The sequence below is a fragment of the Spermophilus citellus genome (genome assembly GCF_964194105.1).
Source record: "Spermophilus citellus genome assembly, chromosome: 15".
Taxonomy (NCBI): Eukaryota; Metazoa; Chordata; class Mammalia; order Rodentia; family Sciuridae; genus Spermophilus; species Spermophilus citellus.
Window position 1 is genome coordinate 41,230,623 of NC_138195.1, and position 18,108 is coordinate 41,248,730.

The 18,108-nt window shown below is 32.8% G+C and overlaps 1 protein-coding gene across 5 annotated transcripts in view; it reads right to left on the reverse strand.

The window, feature by feature from the left end:
• Nucleotides 1-18,108, reverse strand: part of CTNNA3 (catenin alpha 3) — a 1,724,633-nt gene that overhangs the window by 812,875 nt on the left and 893,650 nt on the right. The window contains exon 10 of one of the 5 annotated variants that reach the window (XM_081267911.1): nt 1,914-3,363. The exons of the other annotated variants lie outside the window; for them this stretch is intronic. Coding sequence (XP_081124037.1) covers nt 3,352-3,363 — 12 coding nt within the window. The 3' untranslated portion in view covers nt 1,914-3,351. Of the gene's footprint in view, nt 1-1,913; nt 3,364-18,108 lie in introns of those variants that run through there. 5 annotated transcript variants of the gene reach the window in all.

Sequence of the window (18,108 nt, forward strand, 5' to 3'; positions counted from 1 at the left end):
CAAATAATTGAAATTAGAAAAAACTAGATTTTTTCCAAGGCAACAGTCTCATAAATCAGACTTGAAAATTTAATTTGAGGGCTTCTCTCCTCCTTGCATCATATTTTTTTCCCTCCTGGAGTTGTGCTACAGGCTAGGACAGAGGAAGCAGAATGTAATTAATCGATGTGAATCTGCTTCATTAATGGATTGCTACTCCCTGTGTTTCCTCTAGTCAAGAATGTTTTTGAAAGTGCTCTTTGGCAACAATGCTACACACAATCTGGATAATGTCTAGGGCAACAAGAAAAACATTGAAATGCTTGTATGAAGAGAGCACATGTTTGATATTGAATGATAGAGAAATTTAGTCAACTCATTAAATGTTGTACTTATAAATCCTACTCATGTTTTTTAATTAATTGACAACTGTCCAGTCAAGCCTGGTTTCTCACATTGTTTAAATACTAGGATATTGTCACAAGAGAGTGAGAAGTGAGGTTTCTTTTGCAGTGACAAATTGTCCTAAGACTCTGAGAAAACACACATGGTTGTGCATCTTTATGCCCACGGGGAATACACCATTAATCTGCACTAATAAAAGGGAACAGCAAGCTAATCATAGCTCATTTATATTTGGCTTTGGAATACGTTATGTGGGTTTTTGAAGAAGATTTACCTTACTAATTAGGTTTTACTTAAATTAATAATACAGTTAATTTGCATCCCCTTAGCACATTTCTTCTGTCAACTGGTTTGTGCTAAGAGATAAGGGGAAATCATCCTAGAATTTAAAAGTGTTTTTGAATTCTTTGTGTATATATGCATGGGTTGTTGACATTATATGCACATTTAGAATAAAAGTCTTTAACATATTGAGTAAGTTGGGGTAAAAATATGTGTGAAAATTCTTGTCAACTATGGGCTATATTCATATCATCATTTTTTCTCTATAGTTTCTTTAACCTTTCTGCAACTAATAAATTGGGAAGTTTAATCTTCAGTAACAAACTCTATAGGGAAACTACTGTATAATGAGTAATATTCTTAGTGTTGTGAAGATATTTAAAGAAATACAGGCTATTTTCTTCTTTAAGATCTAAGCATCAGGAATACATAGGAAGAGACCTATTTCTAATATGCTCTCATTGATATTGTTTTCCTCATTCCTATAGATCATCACAGTCTTCTAAACCATTTCCCACAGCCTTGGATTGCTGATGTGTGGAAGAAAAGAATTAAAGGTTTACCTTTGAATAGAATCAAGGAAGTTGAAATGGGTTATTTTATTTTATGGTAAATGAACTCTATGAAAACAACAGACCCATGCATCTTTACTAAAGCAAATCAAGAGACTAGCAATTCTACACTGGCATTATCACATTGCCCAGGTACTCACTTTGAATACCTGATCTCAGACAAACTCAGACAATTGGTCACCTTGGAAGATCCAAGATTTTAATATCTTTAGGCTTAATTAAGTGTCTGATAATGTAATGTTGGAAATGTATGGAAATAATCATTCAAAATTGGATATGGAAGGAAAATCTTACGTGTTTCACCACTGACAGGCATATTTGTTTGAGAGATTTTACTATAATTATTTTTGCCATTCTCACTTTTAGCACAAGCTTTACAAAATACCCGTGAAGGTGAGCCAATACTAGACATATCACACAGTATTTTTACAATTTATTTCTGACTAGTTAGTCTTTTGGGTCAATGTATATTTATCTGTATCATCATGACAATATAAGAAAAATAAAAAGTCTTGGCTGGATTTGTTTCTACTAAACGTCCTTCTTTATGGACTTGGTCACTTAATTCAACTTCAATGAATATAGTGTGTACATTAATACCCTTATTATAGTGTAATTAAAAGAACTGGAAAGAAGACATGTTAAATGTGTAAGTAAAGTGCTTTATTATTTTAAGAAAACCTCTTCATTGAGTAAAGCCATACTTTGATTCTTTTCAATGAAAATTTTAGTACATAAAAATCAATGAGCAGTCAAAGGATCCACAAGCTCTTTTCATAGGATAACAGGAAGATAGAAAGAATAAATATAATTCAATATCTAAATCCTTTATGTCAATAATTTATTAATGTATAAAATTATATGCAAATTCAAGCTGAATGCAAATGAGTACTAGAATATAGCTTTACAAAGTTAATTCAGTTGGGCTAAATTATTAAAATGTTTAAGCTCTTGAGGTGATAGTCTCATAGAAGCTAGTTGGTTTAATCCAAAAACACTACATTCCACTGAGCATCACTTGGAGCTGTAGTACCAACAAATAAACTAGAAAGCATTTATAGATGAGAGTCTCTGATAATGCAATGTTAAAAATACCTATTGAAAGGACTATAAAGTTTACTTGGGAGAAAAGGGTATACCTGGAGTGCATGAGGGCTGACTTCAAATAGCTCAAAGACTGCCATAGAAAAACACTAAACAGAGTAATATCCATTGGGTAGTTAGACTTTTTTCTTAACTTTTCTATAAACAGAGAAAATTCCTCTTATTAGAAAAGGCATGGACATGGGACAAAATCAATCCATTAGAAGAGTTTGCTTCCCTCCAAGTAACAACCTTGCACTGCATATGAAAACTCCCTTGACTTTATTTTATACACAGTAAATTATGTTAACAATAAGGTTTGTGTAAGGATTGAGATAGCATGTATACAAACGCTGAAGTAGGGCTTCATATTTACTAGGTGCTTAATTAGAATCTAATAGCTATATGTCAAAAATATTCAAATATGGAATTAAATAATATAGGAATCAGTTATTTTTCTAACCAAGAAATTATTTATGCACAAGCTGAATACCCACTCAGAGGAATGTAATAGATGAGAATAAAGCTCCTTCCAACTCTAAATTTTAAGATATTATGATTCTGAATATTAAAACAAAAGCTTTCCTTGGAAAAAAATAAAGAATAGTAGCAGATATTCATATAAGAGCAAGCACAAGTTAACCACTATTTGAAAAATTATTCTATCTCCTTGTTAATTCAAGGTGTACAGTAGACCACTTTCCAGTAGTCAAGGAGTAAAAAACAAAATTGGAAAGCTTAATGCAGATGATGCTTAATTAAATAAGTAATTTACATGTAGCACAAGAAGATGTGCTTATCAGAAGACACTGTGATAACAATCAAATGCAATGATAACAAATATAATACAATTGTCCCATTCTTTTTATTTATATTAAGAATATATTTCTCTGGGGAAATGATTCTTTAACAAATATGAAGTCTTGGGATAAGCCTAAGAAATTGTCCATAGCTAAAACAGGAAGAGTTTTAGTCAATTAATAAGGAAATGCTGCATTCATCAGTAGCTTTAACAACTGCCATGAACTTTTTATTGTTTGTCCTATAGAGAAAAAGAGAAAATGATTTATGAAACTAGTGGTATAGCCTTGTAGAAACAAATGTACATCAAGTTACTAGTTAACATTTTTATAAAATTTAAAAGGTAGATAAATTATGGTAGGAAGACTTATATACAAATGTGAAGTTTTAAATTCATATGAAATACAGGAAATGTCTATACATTTATTTGGAGAATGAAAAATTGATGACATTTTTTAGCTAAAATCTCTACCAGATTTACATAATGAGATTTAGTAATGAAAGACTAGTGTGGTCCTTATATTGTATCCCCCCCTAAATGAAGGGCTTGTTGTTTATAATTATGAAACAAAGTAGAAGGCAATAGTGCGTAAATAAATATATAGTGACAGAGGCATTAGCTGTCCATAAAATCCAGTCTTTACTTCTTCATTAGTAATAGATTTGTAGCCTCACAGGTGGCTACCAGCAACACTACATTTCCCAGTCTCTCTTATAGCTGGAAGAAGTCTTAGGATTAATTTCAGTAGAACGCAAGCAGAAGGGATGTGTAATACTAGATAGCCTTAAGACCAGTCTTTTCTTTTCCATATTCCCCCATCCTTTCTTATGAGCTGGAATGAAGAAAACCTAAGTGATCTTACATAACACATGGTGAAGAAGACAGAGACACTATTAGAAGAGACCCCAAGTGACTATGTAAAAAGAAGCACCTAATACCTGGAATACTCATTCATAACTGTTACATGAGGGAAAAATAAACTTCTATTTTTTTTAAGATATAGAGTTTTCTTTTGTTTCAGTAGCTTAGTATTTGACTCTAAAAAATTACTCTGCTTAAAATTATGCAATGAAGCATGCTTATACAATGATTCAGATGACAAGAAGCCCCAAGGAAGAATGATTGCTTTAAGACAATGTTTTTAAAAGTTTAAAATTATTTTCCAAAAATATAACAAAATTTATTTTAAGACAAGTAACTATTATGAGTCCATCAACTGCATATCAAACACATAATAATTTTTCAATAGATCTATTTTCCTCTGAACTCCAAGGAAGGATATCCACAAAAACACTGGCAAATTATAAGGGCAATTCACATTTGACTCCTAATTGCACATTTACCAGAAGAAAATTTGGCATAAGAATTCAGCATTTAAATTCACTACTATTCAGCAGCAATCTGAATTCCCAAGTTCAATTAAAAAGGTCATTACCCTCTGGAACTGAAGGTGCTCTTTTAATTACAATATTGCTAATGAATTGGGAGACAAGACAGTTTGGCTTAGTTCAATTAGCACATTTAAGTCAAAGCAAGCTTCAGCAAAAAATGGGTGACTTTCCTACTGTCTTACTTTTTCTTTCTTCCCTCCTTCTTTCTCTCTTTTCTTCCTTCTTTCCTTTCTACCTACTTCTTTCTTTCCTTCCTTCTTTCCTTCCTTCCTCTCTTCTTCTCTCTTCTTTCCTCCTATCCTCTCTTTTTTTTCTTTCTCTCTTTTTACCAAGTTTAAACATAAAACCATTTGTACTTCATCTGTAAATTGCTACTAAAGCCATTACTAGCTTAGAGTTGACAGTATTTGTTTTGCAAAACTCTTCAAATTTATATGATATTGAGAAAATTAATGAGAAACTTTAAACACTGAAGCAGAGTAAAACATAAATCACATTTTACTTCATAAAAGCAACAATTATTCAGTTACTCTATGATGGTGTATTATCCACACCCTGCTGTGGAAAAAATGGGGGTGAGGTGAACATATTTAGCATTTTGCGACAAAAAAGTTTACCAAGGGTAATCTGTATTAGGAAAGAAGTATTTTATGATGGCATTTCAAATTAAAGAATATTAACGAATATATTCCTGAGCTGAGCTTTTTTATCTGGCTAGGATTTAGATGACATTAATTTTAAGAAATTTTAGGTAAAGTAGAGACTATCTTTATTTTCATTTTTTAATTTTAATTTGTTTATATGACAGTAGAATACATTACAATTCATATTACACATACAGATCACAATTTTTCATATCTCTGGTTGTACACAAAGTAGAGTCACACCATTCCTGTCTTCATACATGTACCTAGGGTAATGATGGCCATCTCATTCCACCATCTTTCCTATTCCCATGCCCCTTCCATTCTCCTCCCTATCATTTTCCCCTTTGCCTTTATCTAGAGTTCATCTAATCCTCTCATGCTACCCCTCCACACATTATGAATCAGCAGCCTTAAATCAGAGAAAACATTCAGCATTTGGTTTTGGGGATTGGCTAACTTCACTTAGCATTATATTCTCCAACTCCATCTATTTACCTGCAAATGCCATGATTGCATTCTCTTTTAATACTGAATAATAAACCATTATATATATAGACCACATTTTCTTTATCCATTCATCTACTGAAAGGCATCTAGGTTGGTTCCACAGTTTAGCTATTGTGAATTGTGCTGCTGTAAACATTGGTGTAGCTGTGTCCCTGTAATATGCTGTTTTTAAGTCCTTTGAGTATAGATTAAGGAGAGGGATAGCTGGATCAAAAGGTGGTTCCATTTCCAGTTTTCTAAGGATTCCCCATACTACTTTCCAGATTGGCTGCACCATTTTGCAGTCCCACCAGCAATGTATGAGTGTGTCTTTTCTCCCACATCCTCGCCAACACTTATTGTTGTTTGTATTCTTAATAGCTGACATTCTGACTGAAATGATTTGAAATCTTAGAGTAGTTTTGATTTGCATTTCTCTAATTGCTAGAGATGTTGAACATTTTTTTCATATATTTGTTGATTGATTGTATATCTTCTTCTGAGAAGTGACTATTCAGTTCCTTAGCCCATTTATTGATTGAGTTATTTGTTTTTCTGGTGTTAATATTTTTTAGTTTTTTATATATGCTAGAGATTAATGCTCTATGTGATGTAAAAATTTGTTTCCAAATTAATTGTAGGCTCTCTATTTACCTCATTGATTGTTTCTTCTGCTGAGAAGCAGCTTTTTAGTTTGAATCCATCCCATTTATTGATTCTTGATATTAATTCTTGTTCTGTAGGAGTCTTATTAAGATAGTTGGGGCCTAATCAGACATGATGGAGATTGGGCCTACTTTTTCTTCTGTTAGACTCAGGGTCTCTGGTTTAATTCCTAGTTTCTTGATCCACTTTGAGTTGAGTTTTGTGCATTGTGAGAGATAAGGATTTAATTTCATTTTGTTGCATATGGATTTCTAGTCTTCCCAGCACCATTTGTTGAAGAGGCTATCTTTTCTCCAATGTACATTTTGGCTGCTTTGTCTAATATATGATAACTCTAATTATGTGAGTTAGTTTCTGTGTCCTCTCTTCTGTACCATTGGTCTACCAGTCTGTTCTGGTGCCAATACCATGCTGTTTTTAGTTACTATACCTCTGTAGTATAGTTTAAGGTCTGGTGTAGTGATGCCACCTACTTCACTCTTCTTGCTAAGGATTGCTTTAGCTATTCTGTCTCATTTTTCCAGATGAATTTCATGACTGCTTTTTCTATTTCTATGAGGGATGTCATTGGGATTTTGATTGGAATTGCATTAAATCTGTATAGTGCTTTTTGTAGTATAGTCATTTTGATAATATTAATTCTGCCTATCCAAGAACAAGGTGGATCTTTCCATCTTCTACGGTCTTCTATAATTTTTTTTCTTTAGCGTTCTATAGTTTATAGTAGAGGTTTTTCACCTCTTTTGTTGATTCTCAAGTTGTTGTTGTTTTTTTTTTTTTTTTTTGAGGCTATTGTAAATTGGGTAGTTTTCCTTGTTGTGTTTTCAGAGGATTTGTCACTGATATAAATTTGATTTGTGGGTATTGATTTTATATCTTGCTACTTTTGAATTCACTTTGCCTGGTTTTGGAATCAGGGTGATATTGACATCATAGAATGAGTTTGGAAGTGCTCCCTCTTTTTCTACTTCCTGAAATAAATTGAAAAGTAATGGTATTAGTTCTTCTTTAAAGGTCTTGTAGAACTCGGTTATGTATCCATCCAGTCCTGGGCTTTTCTTGGTTGGTAGGCTTCTGATAGTATCTTCTAGTCACCCCTCGAAACTGATCCCTTTAAATTGTGTATATCATCCTTATTCAATTTGGGCAAATCATATGACTCTAGAAATTTGTCAATGCCTTTGATAGTTTTTATTCTATTGGAGTGCATGTTTTCAAAATAATTATCTTCTGTATTTCTGTAGTGTCTGTTGTGATAGTTCCTTTTTCATCACGTATGTTAGTGTTCTCTCTCTTTCTCTTCATTAGCATGGCTAAGGATTTGTCAATTTTATTTATTTTTTCCAAGAACCAACTTTTTTTCCTGTCAATTTTTAAAATTGTTTCTTTTGTTTCAATTTCATTGATTTCAGTTCTAATTTTAATTATTTCCTATCATTTGCTGCTTTGGGCATTGATTTGTTCTTCTTTTTCTAGGGCTTTGAGATGTAATGTTAAGTCACTTATTTGTGGACTTTTTCTTCTTTTAAGGAATGAACTCTATGCAATGAACTTTCCTCTTATTACTGCCTTCATAGTGACCCAGAGATTTTGATATGTTATATCTGTGTTCTCATTCACCTCTAAGAATTTTTTAATCTCCTCCTTGATGTCTTTTGCAATCCATTGTTCATTCAGAAGCATATCATTTAGTATCCAGGTGTTGGAGTTAGTTCTATTTTTTATTTTATCATTTACTTCTAATTTAATTCCATTATGATCTGATAGAATGCACGGTAGTATATCTACTTTTTTATATTTTCTAAGATTTGCTTTGTGATATAATATATGGTCTATTTTAAAGAAGGATCCATGTGCTACTGAGAAGAAAGTGTATTTGTTCACTGAAGAATGAAATATTATTTATATATCAGTTAAGTCTAAGCTATTGGTTGTATTATTGAGTTCTATAGTTTCTTTGTTCTGATTTTGTTTGGAAGGTCTATCCAGTAGTAAAAGTAGTGTGTTAAGGTCACCCAGAATTATTATGTTGTGGTCAATTTGACTCTTGAGCTTGAGAAGAGTTTGTTTGATGAATACAAACATTCCATTGTTTGGGGCATTATGAAAGCAGTATGAAATATCTTTCTTTATCCATTTTGATTAACTTTAGTTTGAACTCTACTGTATTTGATATGAGGAGGGAGAGCCCTGCTTATTTTTGCAGACCATGTGAGTGGTGTGATTTTTCCCAAACTTTCACCTTCAGTCTACGGATGTCTTTTCCTATGAGATAAGTCTCTTTGAGTCAGCATATTGTTGAGTCTTTTTTTTTTTTAAACCCAATCTGCCAGTCTCTGTCTTTTGATTGGTGAATTTAGGCCATTAACATTCAGGGTTATTATTGAGACATGATTTGTATTCCCAGGCTTTTTTTTTTTTTTTGTATTTAACTTGACTTTGTTTCTCCACTGATTATTTTTTTTCCTTTACTGATTATTTTTTTCCTTTAGTGTAATATCTCCCTTTGCTGATTTTCATTGTTGTTTTCCAATTCCTCTTCATGGAATATTTTGCCAAGGATGTTCTGTAGCACAGGCTTTCTAGTTGTAAATTCTTTTAATTTTTGTTTATCATGAAAGGTTTTTATTTCATCATAAAATCTAAAGCTTAGTTTTTTGGTTATAAGATTCTTGGTTGGCATCCATTTTCTTTCAGAGCTTGTTATATGATGTTCCAGGATCTCCTGGTTTTGAGATTTTGGGTTGAAACATCTGCTGAGATACAATTGGTCTCCTCCTCTATGTGATATGATTCCTCTCTTTTGCAGCCTTTAATAATCTTTCCTTATTCTGTTTGCTAGGCATTTTCATTATAATGAGCCTTGCTATAGATTTTTTTTTTTTTGTAATTTTGTTCATTTGGTGCCCTGTAAGCCTCTTGTATTTGACTTTTTTTTTAATTCGTTCTTTTTGTTTGTGAAATTTTCTGATATTATTTCATTGAAGAGACTGTGCATTCCTTTGGTTTGAAACTCTGTGCCTTCCTCTATTCCAATAACTCTTATATTTGGTCTTTTTATGGTATTTCATAATTCTTGGATGTACCACTCATGTTTTCTTACCATCTTCTCTGTGTGGTCAACTTTATTTTCCAAATTGTATACTTTGTCTTCATTATCTGACATTCTGTCTTCCAAATGATTTAGTCTGTTGGTGATGCTTTCTAATGAATTTTTTATTTGGTCTATTGTTTCTTTCATTTCAAGGATTTCTGTTATTTTGTTGTTGTTTGTTTGTTTGTTTGTTTTTTGTTTTCTTTTCAGAATCTCTATCTCTTTCTTGAAGTAATCTTTTGCTACCCATATTTACTCCCTTATATCTTTTTGGGTGTGATTAATGGTATTTTATCCCTTATCTGTTTATTGGTATCATCAATGGTTGCCTGTATTTGTTCTCTTATCTCTTTGTAGGAGTAATCTATTTTTGTCTATATTTGCTCATTTAGGTCATTCTTTAATTCACAGATCATTTTAATTATAAGCATTCTAAACTCCTTCTCAGATATTTCATCAATTGAGCTGTCCATGGGTTCTGTTACTGTAGTATTCTGGTTTGTTTGGGGCACTTCGTTCTCTTGTTTTTTCACATTATCTATGTGATTTCCTTTCTTACAGTGTGGATCTAAGGTATTACAATTTCTACTCTATAATCTTGTAGCATCTGTACAGATTATCTGTACCTCCCCTTGGTCTTGGGCTTCCAGACCCTGCTCATGTCCCAAGATAGATGTTACTGCAACCTTAGAGGTGGCAGCAATAGCAGGAGATAAACTCGAGATGGCTGTGGAGGTGTCCCAAGATGGATGCAATGTCTTTCAGAGATGGGGCTGAAAGGGTGGGCCTTACACTGGCTTTGGAATGACTGCTCCAAGATGTAGTTGCTTCTAGGCCCCGCCTGTTGTCCCAAGGTAAAGGCTATTGCATGGGAAAGGATATGGGGATGGCTGCAGTGTCTCAAGATAGAAGTAGGTAAGATCTGGGCTCCAGATGGTGGTGGGAGGGCAGACCCAAGCTTACTATGGGCCCTAGTTTCCACACAGGTCAGCAAGGTGGGTCTGGGCCAAGCCTGACTTTGGTGGTTGTGGGCCAGTGGGCAGGGGTGGTCCTGTGCCGAACCTGAGCTCAGTGGGTGTCTAAGGTCCTGCACAGGTCAGCCAAGCATCTTTTACATTCAAAGCAATTTTTAAAGCTCAGAAAATTAGTTCTTATGCCCACCTAATAATAACGAAAATTCAACTACCAGGTTAAATTTAAATAAAGTTTATAACATCTGCTTCTAACATCTGGGATTTAACTTTAGGGGAAATAATTATTTCTAATTTGTTCAGGTTATTTTTCTCCTTTGCTATACCAGTAGGGGACTCGGAGAAACTATCCAAAATACCCACAGACTTGAGTCAGGGAGACTGGGCATTTGTTCATTCACTCAACAAAATCGTCAAGCAGCCTACTGTGAGCTTGGAGGTGGGCAGCTAAGGATCAGTTAGATCGAGCTCTTTCTATAAAGTGTCCTTAAAACATGTTAGCAAAGAAGGAGCAATTTCCTTCTAATTTAGTACTGCAGAGACTTCTCCTTGAGTAAGCCATTCTTTTGTATCCTGAACACTGTCATATCATCTTTTAAATATTCTTGTTTATTACATTTAAAGAAGATGTATTCTTTATAGAAAATCATGGGGGTGGGGGCAGAAAATCAAATATTCTTTTTCTTTCCCCAAACTGCAAACATATATTTTTTTCTCTTTTAGATTTTGTTTATCTCTTTTCTTACTTGTGTGTAGATTAATTTAAAAAGATGTAATTAGGCTGTTTTTAAAATTCTTCCTCACTGTTATCACAGTTTTTCATAGAAAATGTAATAGCAGCATATTTCATAATATACAGTACCTTGACTCTTTCTTATTGTTTTCCTCATTGCAGATTATAATTAAGATGATCATCTTTGTGGATAACACTTTCTTAGGAATGAAAGTATATCAAAGGAAAATATATATATATATATGTATATATATATATATATATATATATATATATATATACATATATATATATATATCAGTTGCTACATTCTTATTGTCAAAGTGCATTCTCCAAGGACTGAAATAAATTACACTTCATCTAACAAGATAGGAGAATGCCCACTTAACCTTCTTAAGGTAAATGCATAATATATAGCTAACTTAGTTGCATGTATAATTTTCTAAGTGATGGGAAAATGATTGCAGGTCGTGATTGCTTTAAGATTTTTGTATATTTGTAGCTAAAGTATGGTGCTTTGTAAAAAAACTTCTTCACATCCACATTCTATTGTAATGTTTCTTTATTTTGAATGTTTTGTCTTTGAAGTTTCATTTCAATGGCAAAGTTAGTGTAAGGTAAACTATGATCAAACAATCGATTTTTAAGAGTATTGAACATGTTAAAATTATGAACTTATATTTGGCCATACCTATTGCAAATGTTTTATAATTTAATTTCAATTCTATTCATGACATGTTTCATGTACAGAAAGGTAAATTTTTACATTACAAATTGTGTTACATTTCTCAAATAGAGATGTCAACACATATTTTCTTTATTTTCAATTTGTAATAAATTTCTATGATATTTGTCACATAGTTCTACTATATCTCTTATCATTCCTAGCAAAATTATTGATTTTTTTCAAAAACACTTTTCAGATATTGAATGTTCTTTTTCATTTCAAGAAACATGGGCTGTCTTTTCTCTCCCTTCCTAAACATATCATCTGAAAACTATATTATAATTTGTTCTTTTCCAATGAAGATTTCTTATCCCAGATACCTCATTCTTGTAATACATATTACATTACATATTGTATCCCTGCAAACTACTACTTCATAACATCTATCCTCTTTTCTTCAGTGAATTTGTGTTCTCTGGCTCTTTACTGGTAAAGCAAAGGGTATACATTCCAGAAAAATGTGTTCTAAAAATGATTATTTCTTTTTGCAATTTGAAGGCATTAAGTTCTTCTGATGTTGTATTAACTCTTTCTATAGACCTTAATTTGGTATTTTTCTATTTGAATCAAAGGATCTCTTCCCAAATCCAAAATGTTTTATGCTAATAAATGTATATTCCCATTTTGTTTTTTCTCACTATCTACCTGTGTACAATAAGATAATCCTTTATTGACTTTGTCAATGAAACCCAGCTTAACTAAAGTTATAGCTCCTCCTGCTTTCCTAGTTCATTAAGTAAAATAGGTGAATTTATTTGTAGGTAGTTTTAAACAGCCTGGAATTTAATTTTTTTCTTTATAGCAATGGTTTGCTGCTGTTATTGTTGTTTTTTTTTTTTTTTACTTTTCTGCTTCATGTTTTATTAAATCTAATGGGTTGTATGTTTTTTCCCAATACTTTACAACTCTGACCATATTGTATGATGGAAGTTACAATTTAAGATTGAATGCAGAGAGATACTGTGGTTGGGGGATATGAAGGAGGATATAAAATTGTTTTAGTCATTTTAGTCATCTTTACAACTGGAATTATCAATTCTGTGGACAGAGACAGACATCATAAATCTCCAAAAAAATATTCAGAAGGGAGATAAGTGGTAGATGTTTTCTACCTGCTAAAATCACTCCTCCATTCATCCCATCTTTACTGTATGTTTAGAGCAATAGTTCTCAAATTTTATTGTTCATTAGAATCACCTGAAGGGTTTGTAAAAACAAAACAAAGCAGATTGCTGTCATACTTCTGGAGCATCTGATTTCATAGGACAGAGGTGGGGGAAGCTTATAATTTGCATTTTTTAAAAGTCCCAGGTGATGTTGCCTGCTGTTGCTATGGTCACCATATCTGGAATGGCCAGTCATGAATTGAATGCTTCAACTTTTCACCAGTGTGTATTTTCAAAGGTAAGTTAGTTCTCTGAAGCAATTGATTTAGTTAAAATACATATATGTATTTGTATACTTAAAATTTGTTTTATTATTAAATTTATTTTTAAATTATCATATATAGTTACAGTTGTCAAGAAGCCACTGAAAATGAAATGTGGTATTCTGTAACAGAACTATCAAAAGCTCATTGTTTAGACTAATTTGAAAATGTACTTTGGGGCCAGAATTCTCTAGAGAAAAGTTGTTTTAATGATGTTTAAATTAAAAAAAAATCTTCATATGAAAATAGAATTAAGCCTGGAGGGTTTTATGTGTGTGTGTGTGTGTGTGTGTGTGTGTGTATGAAAGTTTCTAAAGAAGACACAAGGAAAATTTAATAACTAACTGTATTAACATACAAAGAACAAAGCCTATCTGGTGTTTAAATACATTCATCTAAGACAACATGGGAATTTGAATAGAAAGAGCACTTGCCTTCAGCTAGTTAAATTACCAATCTTTGGGGATTCATATTTAGCTCAGAATTGTGGAACACTGTAGATTATTTGTTGCATTGGGTTGTCAAAAAAGAACTAGGGACTTTATTACAAAGAAAATGGTGTTATTCTTGAGTCCTGTCCATGTCTTAAAATTTTTATTTCTCTGTGTGGCTAGACATGATGATACTTAATTTAATCACTAAAAATATTACCATGTAGTTTTAATAATTAAGGGAATCGGACTTCAGGCTGTTGTGGTGATAGTTTCTAATTGACAATGCAAAATCTAGCAAATGTAGAGGTTCATATCTAATCAGCATCTGTGAGGGTAAGAGGTCTATACTCCCTAGGTTTGGAAGGTTTTATGATTCAACTGCAAAGAGAGAAGTTTTCAGATTAACTTCATGTGATTACACTGCAACATTTAATTTTTTCAAAATTATTTTTATTTCTTTTTTTTTACCTTGAACTATTCCACCTTTTTCAATTATCTTCAGAATTTCTATATAGTTTGATTTTCCCTGTGTAATGGACATTTCTTTTCTAGAAATATTGTTCCTATAAACACAAACAGAAGCTCCTTTTGCAATTGAATTGCTTCTCTTTTATCATTAAAAAACTGTCACTATGGGGTTTCATGCCTTAGAACATAAACATGATTAAATTTTTACTTGACTTTACTTGACTCTTTATTCATAGAAAATTTCCTAGAACAAGGAATAATATAAAGACAGAAACCAATCTTTGAGAAGCTCACAACCTAGATTTCACTATTGTTCTCAAAATGTGGTCCATGGGCATGACAGACATCACACACAGTCTTGTTAGAAATGCCAATTCATTGACTCAACCCTGCCTAGGTAAACAGAATTTTTGTTTAAACAAACTGTCTAAAGTAACTGTTTTAAAAAGCCATTCTGGTTATTCTTATGCACATTAAGATTGGGAGGCTCTAATAAAAGAAAAATTCTAATTTAAAAAATTTTAAGGATATTCTAGTGAATTTATGAAGAGATAGTAATGCCTTCTGATAAGGTTGAGGGAAGGTTTATGTCTTTGGAACAGGAGGAATAGCTATGTAGAAGGGAAGGAACTCTACACAAATTACCAAGGCCAGGAAAGCAGACCTGTCATTATGTGAGACAGGTAAATAAAAAGCAAACAAACAAAAGGAAGAAAAATAGATCTTTTTAACTTCTTTTATTAGTGTTATGTAGTTTTAATTAAAGAGGTCTTTCACCTCTTTTGTTAGATTGATTCCCAAATAATTTTTTTGAGGCTATTGTAAAGGGATAATTTTCCTAATTTCTCTTTCAGCTGATATATCATTGGAGTATAAAGTGCAACTGATTTACTCGTGTTGATTTTATACCCTGCTACTTTCCTGAATTTATTTATGAATCCTAGAAGCTTTCTAATAGAGTTATTTGGGTCTTCTAAATGTAGAATCATGTCATCAGCAAATAAAGATAGTTTGAGCTCTTCTTTTCCTGTTTGTATCTCTTTAATTTCTTTCTTTTGTCTAATTGTTCTGGCTAAGGTTTCAAGAACTATATTGAATAGCAGTCTTTCAACAAGTGAATGGATATAGAAAATGTGATATATATATATATATATATATATATATATATATATATACACACACACAATGTAATATTATTCAGCCATAAAGAAGAATAAAATAATGTCAATTGCCCATAGATGGATGGAACTAGAGAATAACATGCTAAGTGAAATTAGCCAGTCTCAAAAAACCAAAGGCCAAATGTCCTCTCTGATATGTGGATGTTAACCCAAAACAAGGGAGGGTGGGAAGGGGAAGATTAGAAATCCTCTAGATTAGACAAAGAGAAACAAAAGGAATGGAGGGAGAGGGGACTAGGAAGAACAGTAGCATTAACCAAACTCAATTTTCTTAAACATTGTATTTGAATACATGACCAGGGTAATTCTGCATCATGTACAGCCACAAGAATGAGATCCTAAATAAAATAAACTATACTCTATGTATGTATAATTTGCCAAAATATATTCTATTGTCATGTATAACTAAAAAGAACAAATAAAAATTTTAAAAATAAAAATAGAAAGGAATAAAGAAAGTCTAAAGACATTAATTATCAAAATACTTTGTGACTACATAGGAGAAAAATGCCTGTTACCAGGATGGGTGAAGAGAGGCCTCAGAGTGGTTTACATAAGGCTGGCCAAGAAGGGTAATTCCCATTTGTAATAGTCATGTAATCTGGAGACTGGGAAAACACAAATTCAAATTTCCAAAGCTGAAAAAGAGCTACAGAATAAGCTAATACATTTCATTGTACTATGCATGAGTTCCTCCTATACATCATGTGGGTGAGTGTATGTGTGCTCAGTAGGATTATATTTCAAGTTTACCTAGATTCTAATTATCTAGAAAATCTTCTAGAAGAAGATATTTAATTATCAAGACAAAGGGGGCACTTCTGTGCCTTTAATCTTTTGTTTGGTTTTTTATTTTTTTTTTTTTTTGGACATTTCCTGTTGAGAGCCACAGCCAAAGGGGCCCCAGCAAACTTCCAGCTGCCAGCAAAATTCCAGCTGCCAGCTGATGATTGGCTCATAGCGCCCCAGCAAACTTCTAGCTGCCTGCTGATTGGCTCCTCTGTGGTGATGCTCATTGGGCTGTTTCCCCGCTCTTTCAGGCCACAGAGCTGCTCACTGGGGGACTTTTTTTGGCTCCACCCATGTGACCCAGGCAATCTGTCTCAAGAGCAAGAGGAGTGGGGGGTGTGGGTTGAGAGGCTTGTGGGAAGCAGGTGGTGGCAGTTGGGCTCTGAGGGAATTCCTGAAGAGCTGGTGTGGTGTGGCATGTGTGTTCTAAAAATAAAGTTTGTTTTTGCTTGATAAGTGGCTCCTGATTTGTGCCCAGCCAGACTGGGCAATTTTCACCTGCTCTTGAGTCACTATCTCTCTGGTTTTAGGATATATTTAATACATATTAATTTTGCCTTTAATTACACTGGTTAGTTACTAGATTTTTATTTTATCACATTCACCTTGCTCCCTAGTTTTCTATCATTTACTCATTAATTTAGAATAATAAACTGAAAGATAAAATTAAATTATGAAATATAAGACCCAGGATTTTCTAACACAAAAACAAAAAATGCATTTACCTGAAAAAGCATGAACCAGAGAATCTCCACAAAGCCAGGCTGACCAAAATATCTCCCCTTTTGCCATTTTATTGGTTCTATAAGTATCTTATAGTGATGAGGCTGTATCATGAGAGTTTTCCAGACACGTAAAATGTGACAAAAAATTACTATATCTGTTTAAATACAAAGTAATTTCTAATATAGAAAGAGTAAATTTCTGTAGTTAGGAATAAGATTATAAAAAATATTCTCTACAAATAAAACTAATAAAGTCATCAGAATATGACTTTTTACTGACATGCAAAAGCTTGTTTAAATGTAAAGTAACCCCTGTATGAAATTTCTGCAAATATATTCTGAAATGAAAGAGAGAGAAAGAGAGAGAGAGAGAGAGAGAGAGAGAGAGAGAGAGAGAGACTTTATGGTTAATCCGAGATTGACACTAAAGCCATTTTGGAGAGATACTAGAGCACATTATTGAACAGGCAGGGTCTCTATATTTCTGCAGTAAGAAAAAGTATAATCCAGTCAATTAGATTATAAAATGTCTGTCAGAAAGTACTTCCTCATATTGACAAAAGGGAAAACTGTTCAGGAAGAACACATTGAGAGAAAGTAGAAATGAAATCAGTATAAGACCAAAAATGAAGTTGGGAAGTAGAAGCAGGAGAGTAAATCACAGGTGGGGGATGTCAGTCTCTAGAAAAGCAACAGCAACTGTTGTCATGAAACAAAGCTGTTCTCTTAGACCTATCATCTTCTAAAATGATCTGATGCCACTTTAAAGAAAACTCTAATACTTATTAGGTTTTACAGGTAACCTGGATTGGATGCACCCAAAACTGATACAGAAAATTTAAGGTCTGTTTGTTTTCTTCTTAGTGAAAGTTTCACAGGGTTTTATTCTTAGTATAGTTTTCTATTGCCTTGGATAGGCAAAAATACCATTTCATCAAATAATTAAGAAAATGTTTAACCTGGAGGATATAAAATTGAGTCATTTGTATTTGACATTCTTCTTTGATTCATAGAATTAAGTGTTTTTTCCATGACAGAAGCACCATATAGATGATTAATTTCCACATTTCTATCTAATGAAATGGTTAACACGCTCACTCAACTAGTGAGAAAATGGGCTAGGCACAGAATATTTGTCTTTTGACTTGATGCTACTCTTTTAACTGTCCATATAACCTCTTTATAGATATTATTTAATGGTCATTAGCTACTCAGAGTTTAGTAAATTTGTCTGTCTTGCACTT